General features: G+C 34.5%; 1 protein-coding gene across 1 annotated transcript; it reads right to left on the reverse strand.

The window, feature by feature from the left end:
- Nucleotides 1–284: 284 nt before the first annotated feature.
- Nucleotides 285–10,006, reverse strand: LOC120197226 (dynamin-related protein 1C). The gene is made up of 16 exons (XM_039198827.1): nt 9,724–10,006; nt 9,566–9,629; nt 9,078–9,182; nt 7,931–8,032; nt 7,582–7,632; nt 7,408–7,469; nt 3,686–3,776; nt 3,503–3,567; nt 3,125–3,319; nt 2,911–3,030; nt 2,739–2,809; nt 2,177–2,402; nt 1,781–1,831; nt 1,269–1,509; nt 1,003–1,142; nt 285–572 (listed from the first exon to the last, which is right to left on the reverse strand). Exons 1-16 carry the CDS (start codon nt 9,853–9,855, stop codon nt 447–449), a joined length of 1,842 nt encoding a protein of 613 aa, XP_039054758.1. The 5' UTR covers nt 9,856–10,006; the 3' UTR covers nt 285–446.
- Nucleotides 10,007–15,820: the final 5,814 nt, after the last annotated feature.

The following is a 15,820-nucleotide window of genomic DNA, read 5'->3' on the forward strand; positions in this document are numbered from 1 at the left end:
AATTTATGATCCCATCACATATCGGCAATGACTTTGCCTATAAATGGCGTGGACGGGGGAAACATTGTTGCCTCGGATGTTCAACTGGGAAGGGCCATGCACTGCTTGTGGTAAGAAAACTGGAGCATTCATATGCAGGACTTGCAAATTTTCAGTGTTTTGCGGCCAAATGACAATAATTGTTGTGTAGGGACAGATCTTTGTAATCACTAATAATGCTCTGCTTGTCGATCGTTTGTTTAGTCAAGGGTTAATGTATACTTCATTCATGAATCAAGACAATGGACACTAAAAGTTGAGCATTTTATAATGGGACACAATCGTTGGAACAATATGCTGCTCATACATGAACGAATAGATCTCTGAAATGAACGTCAGAAAGATAAAATAAGAAAATGATAAGTGAATATCGGTATTTCTCTCTCAATAATATATGTATATAGACATCATTTCCAGGCGACTGCATCAATCTCGTCCCTAGCCGATTTGTAAAGCTCGAGTCTTTTGGCGATTTGGGTTCTCCTCTCCATCAGTTGGGGGTCCTCGTCCAACATCGCACTAAGTCGTTCCTTCTACATAACCACCACAAAGATTTAGTCGTAATACGGAAAAGCTTATAGCAAGGCTCGAGACGCAGTAACAAGACATGATTTAGTTTCCTTTACACAACAGCAACATAACCCGGTCACTCTATCCATTTCACGGGCTGCTATATCTGAGAAAAGTGCGGATTGCGTAATGTATGTATGTGGCATTTCATGCCTACTTTCCCATATTGGAATAACCCTATCTTATTAATAACAGTAGAGAAATTGTCTTTTTTCATTCATGAAATGCATGGAACATAAAACATATTCAACGTTGAGTCTAATTCGTCTCACTGTTTACTAATTTTCCTTTCTGATAAACCTCTAAAACGGGTGTACTCCTCACATTCATTTCAAACTCACAACCAAATTTCTTTGAATTTGTGCATATAAAAAGTAAAGTTAATTAATTTACCTCTCTTCTACCTATTTGGGCATAAAAGTTGGCCAGCAGTGACCTCTTGGCCTCTCTGACTTGGCAATAAACCACAGCTTTAGGAATAGTATTCTTCAATGTATCAGAAACCATGGCTATATAAGCACTAACATTTGATCCTGTACCAACAAACACATATTTCTCATTACTTATATATATATTCTCCTCCAAGACTGATGTTGAAAAAATAACACTCCTATTAAACAAAGTGTAGTAACATAATCAACAAAGAGAACTTCACATACCAATCCTCCTGAGAGAATGATCGTGGTAAAGGTCATTATTTGGGCCAGGTGGATTTGCATTCTTCTCTGGTTTCCTCTCTGGTTCTGCATGAAGCTTCCGGAAAAAATCAACAGTCAAGTAACTGGACTCCATCTCCACTAACCGTATCACAGTTTTACGACCTTCTTCACGAAATCTTTCCAAAGCTTCATTTGCAAAGGTAGCAATGTCATTTTGAAGTGTTGGGAACCGCTTCAATTCCTGAGTTGCATTGAATTAGCAAATTATCCGTAGGGCTCTATTAGTCGTTCAAATAGTCTCATAAAGAAAATGTTGTAATATTGGGTCTACTTCAAGGGCCCCACAAAAGTGGCATGTAAAAAAATTCACTCGCACACACTTTTTCTTCTCCTTTTCATATTTCGAAGAAAGTTTTCAACTACAAGTGACAAATCATGAAAAATATTCATTGAAGCCATATTATTTCCCAAAGGCAAATGAAAATGAATGTTTCCAGCTAATAACTACTTACCTCAGTTTCAGCTATTGACTTCCTCACAAGTTCTTTCAAAACAAAATGAACCTGAAGATCAAAGCATAAAAGATAGAAGTTTCACGATTTTACAAAATTATATAGAAAGGAATAAGTAGAAATTGCAATAAAAAAAAACAAACTACTAAAAGAAAGAAACGCTGCAATGACCCTCGTATGAATGTTAGACTTGTGAGAACCAAACATATAAATGTTCTACAGATAGCCTACACAAAAGCTTCTTGTTAAAATCTTCCTGCTGGTCTACAAGAACCAGAACCATATAATGTATACACGATAGTCAAAAAAATCTTACAAAGTTGAAAGTAAGCTACAGTATGGATTTGTGTGTGTGTGTACTCGAAGTAAAAGGAACAGCTCGGGTAAGAACATTACAGCATCTACAGAGGCTTCAGCTGGTCCCTTGAAATAGGTAATAGAACCATCAATGAGCCTTCTGTATCCTTGTTCTGGAGCAATCAAATGTGGCTGATAGCCATCGGCTTCAGTGACAACTTTCTGGACATTTTTAAATGAAAGATGACGATCAAAGGGGAGCTTCTTCAAAGCAGCTGGCAATTGGTGGTCAAAAACTCCATAAATCCGATCACCGCCAGGTCGCCTGAAGCAGCAACTTACTGTTTAATTATATAAAAATTTAGGGGACAAATCTAAAATATACTACAGGAAATGGCATAGCTGACCACATTCATAGAAAACATACTTTACAACTATTTCTAGCACCAAATACAAGCCATCCAGACAAGACTGACAAGTACGTTTCCTTAATTGCAAGTTTACAATCACTAGACGCATATCAATATGTGAATCAAGTCTCGTAACATAAGAAATTGAACTCAGAAAGTAGAAATACTCTAAAAAGAATTAAGTAAGCTGACCAAAACATTAAATCAAACTCGTATAGAAGTTTCAAAGCAGAAAAAAACTATGCACTTACCCTCCATCCAGGTGCTCCTTGAAAACACGATCAAATGCACGGCAAAGTTCCAAAATCATGTACAACTGGGCCTGTACATACATTTAATATTGTTGGAGTGAACACTGAACAGTTAAGGAAGTGTTCCATTCACAAGTAAAGCAAACTGATTCTGAAAGGTCTAAATTTTTACCCCTCCATCTGCTGCAATAGGCCTGCCAATGCGATCCAACTCTGCATTGAGCTCATCAATTGTCTTATTTATCATAGCAACAATGCTTGGTATGCGCTGCCTGATAACAAGCTCTAAATGCTGAAATAGAAGAAAAATTAAAAGTTAGTTAAAGTAATATGTATATATAAGGACTCATTAATTGAGGCAAACAAAATAGAAAGATGAAAAACACCTGAGATAAAAGTTTTGCAAGATACTCTGATCCCATTCTACTTGCCAAGTGTCCATAATCAGGGCTTGTTTCAAAATATTCACGCTCTTTTTGACGAGCAACAATCATATCAACATTCTTGTTGATGTCAGCTTGAGATCGATTCACAATTCCAACCCAAGGATGTTGCAGCCTATATGCCCTTCCTTCGAGAACCTGAAAGATATATATTGGATAACTATAATGTTCATGTATGTACTGTGACATTGTCATGTAGGGTTCCATATCAATGACGATGATTTGTATGAATTGCCCCATCTACATGTAAAACTTTCAGCATATATTATGCAAGCATTTCATGACCAAGCAGCAATGCAGTAAGTATGATTAAATACATACTTCTGTAGCATTTGTTCCCTTATCCATCAGATCAAGTTTTGTTAGCACCCCAAAAGTTCTTTCACCTGAACACACAATATCATGCAAATGTAAATCTCCTTGCTCATCAGCAAAATTCCAATCAAATAACAATGCATCAGAATAAGGAGGAATAATTCAGCGTACAGCTGGCATTCAGAGTACCTGATGGATCCACCTCTCTTGCAAGTTTAATGGCATCTGAAGTGGCAATGTCTTGATTCGCAGGAGTAATGGCCAAAATGATGCAGTTAGGCTACATAATCAAAAACAAACTCAGAAACATGACAAAAACACAAGTGGTGCAACATTGGGCCAAAAGCAAACTCAGATCTTGCTTGTTGAAGACAATGGAGACAAATCTAAAATAAATTGGTCTCAAGTTGAAGGCATAACATGTTGTCAAAGCACAATATTTTTGTTGCCTTGTTGGTTTATTTTATTCATTCTTTGTTGTTTGTGTTCTAGCATTTGTTACCCCAAGTGCTAAGCCCATTTATTTTAGTAGTTTGTATCACGCCTAATGTGGCAAAAGTGTAATTGCATCTCGTTCATTAAGTATGAGATTTACTGCAACCTTAAATCCAGGTTGTGCATTCCAAGTCTCTACCTATTGCTAATCGGTTTCAGCGTCAGTGTTTACATGGTAGCAAAGCATATGATTGTCTTTTTTCAATGTTATTTCTCTTTTGTTGCCCAAATTTCTTGTTCATATGATGCCATTTTTTTTAATTGTTAATATTTGTCCTATGCATGGGAGGAAGTGCTAACTGGTATTATCCTCCACTGTTGAATTATCTAACTATTCTCAATTGATTTTAGGTACGATAACTAACAAGGATGTTAGCACCTTGATATCAATTTTGAAGAACTTGCTTCGGTGATACTAATCAAGATATCTGAGACTTTAGAACAAAATTGGACCCATAATACAAATTGAAACCTATTTAAGATAGACCTAAACGAAGAAAATTGGTGGTATAAAAGCAAAGTAATCCAAGAATATTGGGAATAACACCAGCCATAATCTCCATAAATGGAGTTATAAAGTGGCACCTTAGGATGCATGAAAGGAAGATTGAAGATAGTGAATAAATAGTTGTAGTGTAAATTTTTTTTTTTGATAGGAATTGAAGGTCTCGTTAAAAAACCCCTTCTTGATTAAAGAAGCTTGTAGACAAGCTCCTTAATCAGAGGAAGGAGGAAAAGAGTGCCTTAAGATTTCATTAAATAAAAGAAATTACATAAGATACAAACTTATAGAACCCCCACCAAAAACAAAGAACCAGAAAACAACCAAAAACAACCCTTCACAACAACACTAACTGCCTAATCACCTCAGCTACACCAACAACTCCAAGAGGACAACCAGAACTTGGCCCGAAACACAGCACAACACAGAACAACTATAGAAAAGCCACATAACAGCTGACACAAACCATAAAAGCCAAATTCGGACAATAAAACCATTCTGCACCTAATACTGGACATGACATCAGTGACCAACCGAAACTCCAGCTCCAAAATCCAAAATCAACTTTGATTCCCCGAAAACAAATCACCACATATTGTATCTTTCAATACGTCCATCGCTAAAATGTTCCGAAATCAAGAACACTCGTGAGCTTTTAGATTCAAAATCCGAATCTTCCCAGATCTGAAGGGAATCTTTCGCATCCTTCTTATGCCTCTGCCACCTTGCATGAAAGTTAGAATCATAAAGGATTCTACCTTCAAGTTCAGACATTCCTTCCACACACTGCACCTTACTGTGATTAATCTTTCTACGGCATTCTCTAGATTTCCAGTGTTGAGCCGAATGTTTTCCTAGAGCTGAATGAAGAGAGCTTAAATTATTATTATTCCCATCCTTTGTTGTCCGGTTCTGCCTGTCCACGCCCTTGGAACTAGTGAATGCATAATTATTTGTCAAGCCCACAATATTCTCCTCCTCCACTACCTTTGTCTCTACCCTACCATCCAACATGGGGAATTCTATAGAATAATCCTTCATTCCCTCAAAACCACGTGCAGTGACACTACTTTTCCTCTTGTCATTTTCTGTCTGTTTCTCTGCGTGAACCAGCACATCCTCGTGTTCCACTACTTCCTCAATTTTCGATTGAGCCATCACCTGACCAACAACAATAATCCTCAGTCCCGATAATAATTCCTCCCCTATATTCCTTTCCTCTTCAACCTCACCCGACAAGATGTTGCCTCTAGTTATGTTCCCTATACAACATAATAGATTATCTTCTTCCTCAGAACACCGCTTGGAATTATTGACCTCCGAAGAGTCCATGCCTCTTCCTGCTTCCTCAGCACATTCCTTCACCTAGGAAATCTTCACTGGCGAATCACCATCGAGTTCCCCCACCATGGATAACGGGTAGGCAACTACCTTTTCCATCATGGGCGAATCTACCCAGACAGATTCTGGTTTGAAACAAGGTTCAAACTCTTCAAACTCAGAAACATAAACTGTATAGATCTGATCTCCGACTTTCAAATCTAAGTAATCTTCCACTCGAGCTTGGCAGTTCGTGGTTATCTGCAACAATGCTCTATCAAACGAGCTGGGGTTGAAGGTCCCTTCCTCAATGGAGATAAGTTCTCCCCATTTGCCAGCAATGTTTTTGAAGGTGGAATGGCTCCATACAAACGAAGGGATTCCTTTGCACAAAAGCCATGCCCGACGGTTGTTGCACTGAAACTTTCCGACCACACTTCCACTTTGTCGAAGCAGTTTCTCAACACCCCAATTTGATTATTAAGAGCAAAATCCCTACTCTCTTCATCTTCAAAAATGATTAAAATTGCTAAACCACTTAACCTCATAATTTTGGGACCAAACACGCCTTCCTTACGCAAAAGAGTAGCCAACTCTTTCATTTTTAAAAATTTTCTGCACCAACCTACCAAGCTATTTTTGAGAGCTAAGAGCTTATCCTCATCAACAACACCGACTATGGGAGCCTTTGAATGAGTATCAACCTCCACTTTGCTCTTGACCTCGGCTGGTTTTGGACCAGAAAACTTCTTTCTCCATAATTTTTCATGAGGTTGAAATCTCGCCATGAAAACTCTAATTTTAAAACCTTGAAACCAAGATCTATCAGCACAGTTGATAGCCTTCCTCGCGTCCTCCACTCTGGTGAAGCGAACAAAGCCAAACCTACTTCCTCCCATGCTTCTTTTAAAAGGGATGAAAGAATCAACCACATCGCCATATTTATCGAAAAATAACCTAAGACCTTGATGATGAAGATACTTTGGGATATTGAAAATGATCACTGTAAAGCAATTTTTCCCAACCGATCTTCTCACCTTACTCGACATCAAAGAGATAAAAAAGGGAAAAGAAAGAAAATATTTGAAAATGCCTTATTTTTAGAGAGAAGGAGGAGCTTCTCTCACTAACGCCTAAAAAGATATGAAAGGGGTTTTTAACAGTTGTAGTGTAAATTTTTAAGGTGTTTAATGATTGCACACACGGGAGACAAACATGACACTGACCATTTCACTAGTGAAACCTGGTAATTGCACATTGTATATTTAATGCAAATCCTTGGTCCCATCTAATAATCATCTATTCCATCATTGATCACAATTTCCTAATTAACACATATCAGCTTAGTCTATCCTTGGTTAATTGGTTACAAATTAATTCCATTACCATCTATCTTTTATTGTGTGTTAGACACAACCATTTTTTCCTCTCCAAATGGGATATATATGAACTACGATTATTACTAGTTTCCTGGATTTATATGCTCTTACTTGATTGTGTTCTATTTTTTTGTTGCAAGAATAGCTTTTGCATGAGTCATATATATTTTAGCATTGAAAATCATTTACCAGTCAGCAAGTGTCATGTAACTCACCTTTTCAACATAAGAACGGACCATATTTTCAATGTCTTCGACTATACTATCCGACTGTCCTTCTGCAAAAGCCACAGTTAAAATCTACATGATTAAGGATTCTGTATTGTATGCTTACAAAGGAGATCAAATCCAAACCACTTTAGTTTTCCAAAATAAAATATTTATTTTTACCTACAGCAACCTTTGTCAACCCAGGAAGATCTATTAGTGTCAAGTTGACAACTGCCAAATAAAAGCAAATGTATTACAATAATATATCAAAAGCACAATCTAATTGCTCTGTGCTTCATGTACAATGGACTGTAGGGTAAGAGTTTACAAATGAAGCACATATGAGAATTACTAATCCTTCATTATAATTATGGTGAGAATACACACACATATATATCAAGAGTGCATTCATAATCATAATATTAGCAAAAGCATCAGAGCAGCATGTATCTTTCATTATTTGTCTTTATTGTTGTCCAATGAATAACGTGCATCGGTATATAATCAAGATGGAGGTATAAGGGCAGACCATTTGGAGAATATATGCTCAAGTGAATTGGAATATTAGAGATTTGCTTTGTCTTCCCAGTTATTCGATCTGTTTCATCTGAAATCTCCTTACGAACAGCAGCTGCAAAAACAGTATTCCTATCACTTGTTAATAATATAAATCACCTGAATTTTGATACAGAAGAACATGAAAAGTAAACAGATGCTGAGAAAAATGGCTAATGGTGAAGCAGCAGTCATATTTAAATTAAAAAAAATCATTAAGAAAAATAAGGAACTGGAAAGTGGAAAGTGCAATGCCAGCAAGGAGGTGAATAAACCCAATTTCATCTCAAAAGGAATTTTTTCTAGCTTAGCTAGTGCAAGTTGAATTTACCATTTGACGGCCACTTGCATAGTTGTTAAGAAATCTTGTTGAGTGCATTTGTCCAAGGGATGACAATCGAACTGAGACTTTTTACCCAGAGTAAAGTATTAGAAGTAAAAGTATCCTCTTATGTTCCTTCATTGCACTGAATGATAGCTCCTAATAGTCTAATACCATGAGTATGGTGCTTTGTGTATCTCAAAAGTTAAAGTTACCAAACCAACACTTATCACAGTTTGGAACAATCTAATCTAATATTAACGGAAGCTAGCACGAAGCTTCTTACCTTAATGAAATAGTTTTTTTTTTCCTTTTGCAAGTTATAGATCGAACATGGAAGGCAAGGGTTTTTGTTTCCTTTTCCCTTCATCAAATAGCTAGATGTAAACAAGAATGTCAATTTCATACACCAGCACTTCTCTTACTGTAAAAAGGGATGGGAAAAGATGCTATCAAGTTGCACCACAATGAAGTGAGCAAAAAAAATATGCTGTACCATAATGAAATTATTTGACACATAAAACAAAGCTAGAGCACTAATGTATCAAAGAAATACTATTATTTCAGATTACGCAATATGCCCTCCTCATAAAACCTGTATACTTTCAAGTCTCAGCTAGTACCTATAACCTCTTCAATTCCCAAAAGGAAGAAGAAACTGAATCTCATGCACATATTACCAAAGAAAAAAGGAAACATAAATGGTAAAACTTCAGAAAATAAGCTAGAAATTTTTAGAACACAAGTAGGTAACATATTCAACTTTTTAGATATTCAAGTATCCTAATAGAGGCATTACCAAAATCAGTGAATCTCTTCTTTGGAGCATGAAGAAACTCTGCATATTCAGCTCCTGATTCTGTCTTATGAAGCTGCAACACCAATGGTCTCCGTGTAACAATCCCTTAAAACGCAAGAAAAAACAAAAATTAGATTTTGGAAGGAACATGTTCTTCATCATAACTACCTTCACAACTCATATGGGTATGTGTCTTTTCTTTTCATTTTTGAGTTCGGGTATATGTCGTTTTAAACCATAATTACAAAGTAAGTGAACTATTTAATTTAAATTTTGGAACAGAGATCGCGGGGAATCACATTCACTATAGTGCTAGCTGATCTAAAACTATGCTCAAATGATTTATTAGGCTAAAATTAGTAACATTGAATTAATATGTTTATTTCTAATTATATCACCTTCCAATCAGCAAGATCCGACATTTAAGTGCTTCGTTTTCCTATTATTCGTTATCTTATCCAGATTCCAAGAACATAGATGAAAATTACCAGATCCACGAGGTAAGAAATCCCTCCCGACAATGCTCTCCAAAACCGAAGATTTCCCAGAGCTCTATTTTCCAATGAAAAAAAAAGCAACAAATTTAAAAAAAAAAAAAAGCAAAAAAAGAGAATTAATAAATGAATGGGTTTATTAGGAATTCGACCTGGCCACCGACAACAGCAACAGAAGGAAGAGCTTCCCACAGTGACATTCCTTGACCGCCATGATCGCCGAGGACAGTGCAGGCTCTTTGGATTTTGTTAACGAGACCGATCAAGCTCTTCATTGTCGCCATTTTCTCAAAGCGAAAATGGAGGGGATTTGGATCTGACACGAGAAATCCGGGCCGGAACTGGGCCGCTCGGATATCGGAACAGAAAAAATGGGAATGGAAGTTGGATGCAGAGAAAGAAATAGACAAATAAACAAACAAAAGAAAGGTTTGACCAAAATTTTTTTTTTGCATGAATCAAATAGTGTTTTGCTTTTGTATACTAAACTATAAAAAAAATATGTTTTTCGTCTTATAAATTCAATATTTTCATAAATTTAAAAAAAATTAATTTAAGGTAAACTGAAACAGAGGTCAACTTTATTTGATTTTTTTTGGATTTTGATTACCAGATTTTTAAAAATAGTATTTCACTACAATATAATTATTAAAATATTTATCATTAAAAAGGGTAAATTACATTGTTTCTCAAAAAACTTTACTCTTTTATTTTGCTCACCATACTTTCAATTTTTTTATTTTGCTCACTAAACTTTACAGATTGAATTATTTTGCTCACTCTACCGTTAATTATCTAACGGTGTGATAACGTGTCAATTTTTATTATTATTTAATATAAAATAATTGAAAATATAAAATGTAAATTACATCGTTCCTCATTAAACTTTACTCTCTCTCCTATTTTGCTCTCCCAACTATAAAATAAAAACAGAAGGTGGTTGAATGCCACTACTGGACACCTTCGTAGATGGTGATCGTTCGATTCCAAATTTCATGGGTCACTTCGCCTCGACACCTTGAGTCTAAATCTGACCTCCATTTGTCGATACTTGCTCTGAATTCCATGAATATGAGATTGAAAGTGAGGAAGCTGAAATATTTCAGTCGATATTCACTGATTTTGGGATATTTTCCGATGAAACACCCACCATATTTAGACTCATGGGGTCGAGACGAATCGACCCATGAATTTTGGGACCGAACGGCTGCCATCAACGATGGTCGACGGTGATTAGAATGAAAAATGACGTGGTGGTCAATGGCGGCAATGGGGGGAAAGAATAAGATTAGAAACGACGTTGTTTTGGTGTATATTTGAGTTTTTCAAAATGATGTTGTTTTGATGCTTGTGTCATGTCATAACACCATTAAAAAGTTAATGGTAGAGCGAGTTAAATGATTCAATCTGCAAAGTTCAGTGAACAAAATAAAAAATTGAAAGTAGGGTGAACAAAATAGGAGAGCTAGTAAAATTCAGTAAGGAACGATATAATTTACCCTAATAAAAAATTCAATTTGATCCTTAAATTTTAATCAATATATAAATTTAGTGTTCTTGTTTTATTTTTAAGTCTCAAACTTCAATGAAATTAAAAATAACTTATAAATTATTCTTATTTATCATTTTTAATGTTGTTGTCGCACCCCGAAAATTTTAGTTAACATTAATAATCTTAATTATATTTTATTTAATTAATTTTAGGGATTAATTTATGAGTTTTCAAAGTTTTAGGTTAATTTTTGGGTTTCCCTAAAATTTTAGGGACTTTTTCTCAGATTTATCCATTGTTGTTCAGCAAAAAAAATGTAGTGATGAGATTTGAACCCATATACTCCATAACCTTCTCCCTCACCTTAACCATTGAGTCATGCTTCTGTAGCTTATTAAATTGAAGTAATAATTTATTTTTAAACTAATTTTATAGGTCTTAAAACCCATTTTTTTTTCTAAAAGGGTGTATATGGAAATTTTACTCATATGAAACTCAAATTATGTCCCTCTTTCCCCTAACCCTGTACCTCCGTTCGTCGATCTCCAACTAGCGATGGCTTGCACCGCTACCACCATGATGCTCCTCGTGGTTACTTGATCAAGCTCCGACCTTCAGAGTATCCAAAATGATCTTTTTCGACCATAAATTGGTGAAAGAAGTTGCAAGAAACACATATTTGTCCTTCGGAAACACCTCTCTCATCCAATCAAACACCAGCTAACCTCATTCTATAAAGCATTACCGTTCACCATAAATCGTCGTTCGAAAAACCATCAGAAAATAAAAGAGGTCGCATGTTGTTTTGGTGTTTCTCGTCCGATCCTATCACCGATTAACCACATCGCCTATGGTGTCGTGCTCCTCGTCCCTTTATGAGCAAAATCCAACTAGCATCGTTTCATCCCGCCGGTTTCATCGTCCGCCATGAAGGGTAAGCTTTCGATTCTTTGCTGATCATTTCAGCTTGTTTCGCCTTAATATATGATATTTTATTGGTTGTTTTTGGCAAGTGAATCAATGAGGAGTAATAGGACCTGTCTCTATCTTCCGCTGTATGCGTCGCCATGAGCCACCAGTGCACGTGGGCTTCGTTCTAGTCGAGTCTTTTGGAATCTGAGTCAACTCGGACTGAGTTGAGCGAGTCAACTCGAATGAGTCAGTCTAGTCAACTGAGTCAACTCTAACTAAGTCTAGCCTCTGACATTTTACCTAAATCGTTGACCATATCATTGACTTTGACTTTGACCTATTGATTGTTGACTTTGACCAAAAAGTTAACTTTTTGAAAAAAATCATATTATATGTTTTTCGACTTCCTGAGTCAAAATTTGAAGTTCGTTTTGTCAAATTAGAACCCGTTAAGCTGTTTTTCAGTGTTTTATCTTCTGATTCAAATAGTTTTCTCGTTTAAGTTTCGTTTTTGATGTAAAATATTTTGTCATGTGATCGAGATTTTATAGGACGGTGAAATCAAGTGTGAGAGCATTCAAATGGAGTTTAATTGATCGATCGATGTGGCACGAATATTGAGGTAATACTCTATTGTCTTTTATATGCTTTTCAAAACTCATTGATAATTGGTAAATTCATGAATGGAAATGATTGGTCAATTAAGTGTATTTAATTATTGTTGGACTTGAACTGAATATAGAGGAAAAGCATAACATTATATAAGACTCAGATGACTCGTATAAAGAATTGAAAGATCGATAAGAAATAAATCCAAGCTCAGTGAATCATCAGTAAAATAATTAAACTCAGGAATAGAAAATTCTGATTAAATTCTTTAAAGGTTAGATGTCGGAATATTTGGATAAGAATTTACAAAAATAACCCTATTGAGTGAAATTATGAAAATGCCCTTACACTGCAAAAAGACCAAGATTACGCCTGACAATGAAAAATGACCCTGAAAGGACATACATAATCAAATTACCATAAATGTTTGGATTGAATTGAATTACCGAAATATTCTTGAACTATGAAATAACTAAGATAACCTCCATTATTCAAATGACTAAAATGCCCTTAAACCATAAAAGGACCAAACTACATTGATTCTGAAATGATCAAAGTAACATCGAGTATTAAATAACCTAAATACCCTTTTGATCTAGAATTAAGTGGATGAATTAGATCACTTTGGAAACACCGATGAACATATATGTTGTATCGTCCTTAAAGGTTATGAATCACAAATCAAGCATATTGACCATTCTTGATATCATTTCAATTCAGAAATAAAATTAATACCATTGGAATACCTATTTCTCTCTCTAATATCTATTTAATGATGATTCTTGATGTGATCAGTTCAGCTAGTTCAGTCAATATTGAGAAGAGTTATTCGTGAAGGGTCTCAGTATAAATTATTAGCAAACATCGCGATGTTGGGATCTGATTAGTCTGATCTAACTAGAAATTTGGATAATTCAATATAAATCATGGATACTATAAATCATCGTCTTACTAATTATTGGATAAAGTTATTGAGAATTCTTCAGGAATCATAATATCTAAAATGTCCATATGGTTCTGAATAATGGAATCACTCTCAGTAAATCTGGATTTTGAACAATTATGATACAAAGGTTCTTGAATAACTATCTGATGCTCGTGAAAACCGATCAATTTCTGTGTAAGTTCATATTTTTATTCCTGATAATTTTCAAGTGTCTTCAAAAAATATTTGGATCCTCTAGTTTGTTTCCTATGGACAAAAACATTTTCTCTGGTTTATATAAAGTACGATTTCTGATATCTGATTACTAGTTTTTTTATCTCTAGTTTCTGAATTTTGATTTCTGACACAATATACGATTGGCTCATGATTTCTGATATTATTGTTCGTTGTCTAATCTGTTTTACTGGGATACTGTCTGGGTAGGTGTCTGGAGACTCTGAGGTTCAGCTAGCTGGTAAATCTTTTCTGTTTTGATCTTCTATATTGGATTCTTAGAACCTATAGGGTCTGGGTAAGTCCTTATGGATGTCTGTTTTGGGTACTGCCTTTGGTGTACGGTTGTAGGAAAACTATGTATTTTAAATAAAAATCCAGATTTTGATTTTTGTTTTTTGATATTACTGGTTCTATTTGAAACTATTTTATTAGGGTATCGATTAGGTAGGATTTTAGAATCTCTGAGGTTCAGCTAGCTGGTAAATCCTTTATGTTCTGATCATTCATATTGGACTCCTAGATACTAGGGGTCTAGGGTAAGTCCTTATGGATAATGTCCTGAGAAAATTTCACATAGAGTATTCGGATTGAGGATACTACAATGATTTTAGAAACTTGTTTTACTAAAATATATTACTATTGTTTATAAATTATTATTTCATTTTATTCTGGTTTTGAGGTAACACATTAAATGTCTGTTTCAATCTCTTGAACTTGGTCTTCTAAACGTTTCCTCTTAATTATAAGCTTCTTGTCTGTTACCTGAAGAAATATCAATGGAACCTCAGTTCATCTCGAAAACATGTAGATACCGAAATCAATAAGAAAATTTTTATGCTTGTTATTTATCTGCTTGTTCTTCAGCATCATCTGTTAGTTCTGTATTATTGAGCTTCCCAAATCTCACTATTTTACTCACCATTTCAGGTTTAAAGATTTGATCCAGTGCAGCTAACGACTTTAGTTTATGAGTTCCTTCGGTTTGGCTTGTAGAGTACGATACCGGTACAAATAAGGGGGCATGTAGGTCACTTTTGATTTTTATACCGAGTCTGGAACTTGTATGATTTTAATTATGTTTGTAATATATGAATAGTTTTCTGAACTTGTATTTTATTTATAAATTGTTTTATAATTTTAGATGTTTTAAAAAAAATAATTTCTCTTGAATTTTTACTGTGGCTCACTCACATCGATTTAGGTGTGTGACAGTTGTAATCGTCGATTCCTCTTATTATTCAATAAAAAATATCATAACAAATTGATCTGAATTGATATTATGTCTTCTATATATTCCAAATCATTTTTATTCTCTTATCTTTTCTAAATCTAAGATGATTTTGTTCTACTATTTTCTCTTATTTTCCATTTTTCTCTCTTCAATTTTCATTTATTTTTTATTTATTCTCTTTACAATATTTGTGCTGGATTTTAATTGGGTCTTGAACAAACTTTTTATAGATCTCAGTGCTGAGGAAATGACTAGATATTTATGTTGGTGACTACAAAGATGGCGCATGCAAGCTATCGATCTAGGGCTGATTTTTTGTTTCATTTTCTTTTATTAAATTAAGGTAATTATAAATTTGGAGTATTCTTAGTTATTTTATAATAAACGTTTAATCACATTAGTCGTTTTTTTGTAGTTGAATTCGTTATCTATAAGAACAACAACGATTCATTTAAATTCGTGCTTGTTTCATATTATTATATGGATTTGAGAAATCAGTATATCATATTTTAGATCTAAAAAATAAATTAAATTAAAGTTAATTTAATAATATTATTCATATATTATTTGGACTATAAAATTAAGAAAATAAATAAACTTAAATTAATTAAAATATATAAATTAAAATCTAATTTGAGTCGTTTTTCTTCTTTTTTGACTTAATTTTTAGTGACGGATCTAAAGAAAATTTTTAGAGTGAACACAAATATATTAATAATATAAAATTTTTATATCTAAATAGATACTATAAAATTTTAAAGTAAGCACAATAAAATTTCAAAGTGAACATATACATATATTAAAAGATAAAACTTTGAATTTAATTCTAAAAGGTTCGAATTC

This window comes from Hibiscus syriacus, unplaced genomic scaffold, assembly GCF_006381635.1.
Source record: "Hibiscus syriacus cultivar Baekdansim isolate YM2019G1 unplaced genomic scaffold, ASM638163v2 tig00117047_pilon, whole genome shotgun sequence".
NCBI classification, from domain to species: Eukaryota; Viridiplantae; Streptophyta; class Magnoliopsida; order Malvales; family Malvaceae; genus Hibiscus; species Hibiscus syriacus.

What these genes read in the sequence shown, in the direction of transcription:
- LOC120197226 (XM_039198827.1), bottom strand. Translation starts at nt 9,855, where the DNA reads ATGGCGACAATGAAGAGCTTGATCGGTCTCGTTAACAAAATCCAAAGA. An exon ending in GAAGAGATTCACTGATTTTG is followed by an intron (nt 8,033 to 9,077) that starts GTAATGCCTCTA and finishes CTGTTTTTGCAG; the next exon opens with CTGCTGTTCGTAAGGAGATT. An exon ending in AAGGAGCACCTGGATGGAGG is followed by an intron (nt 2,403 to 2,738) that starts GTAAGTGCATAG and finishes TTGCTGCTTCAG; the next exon opens with GCGACCTGGCGGTGATCGGA.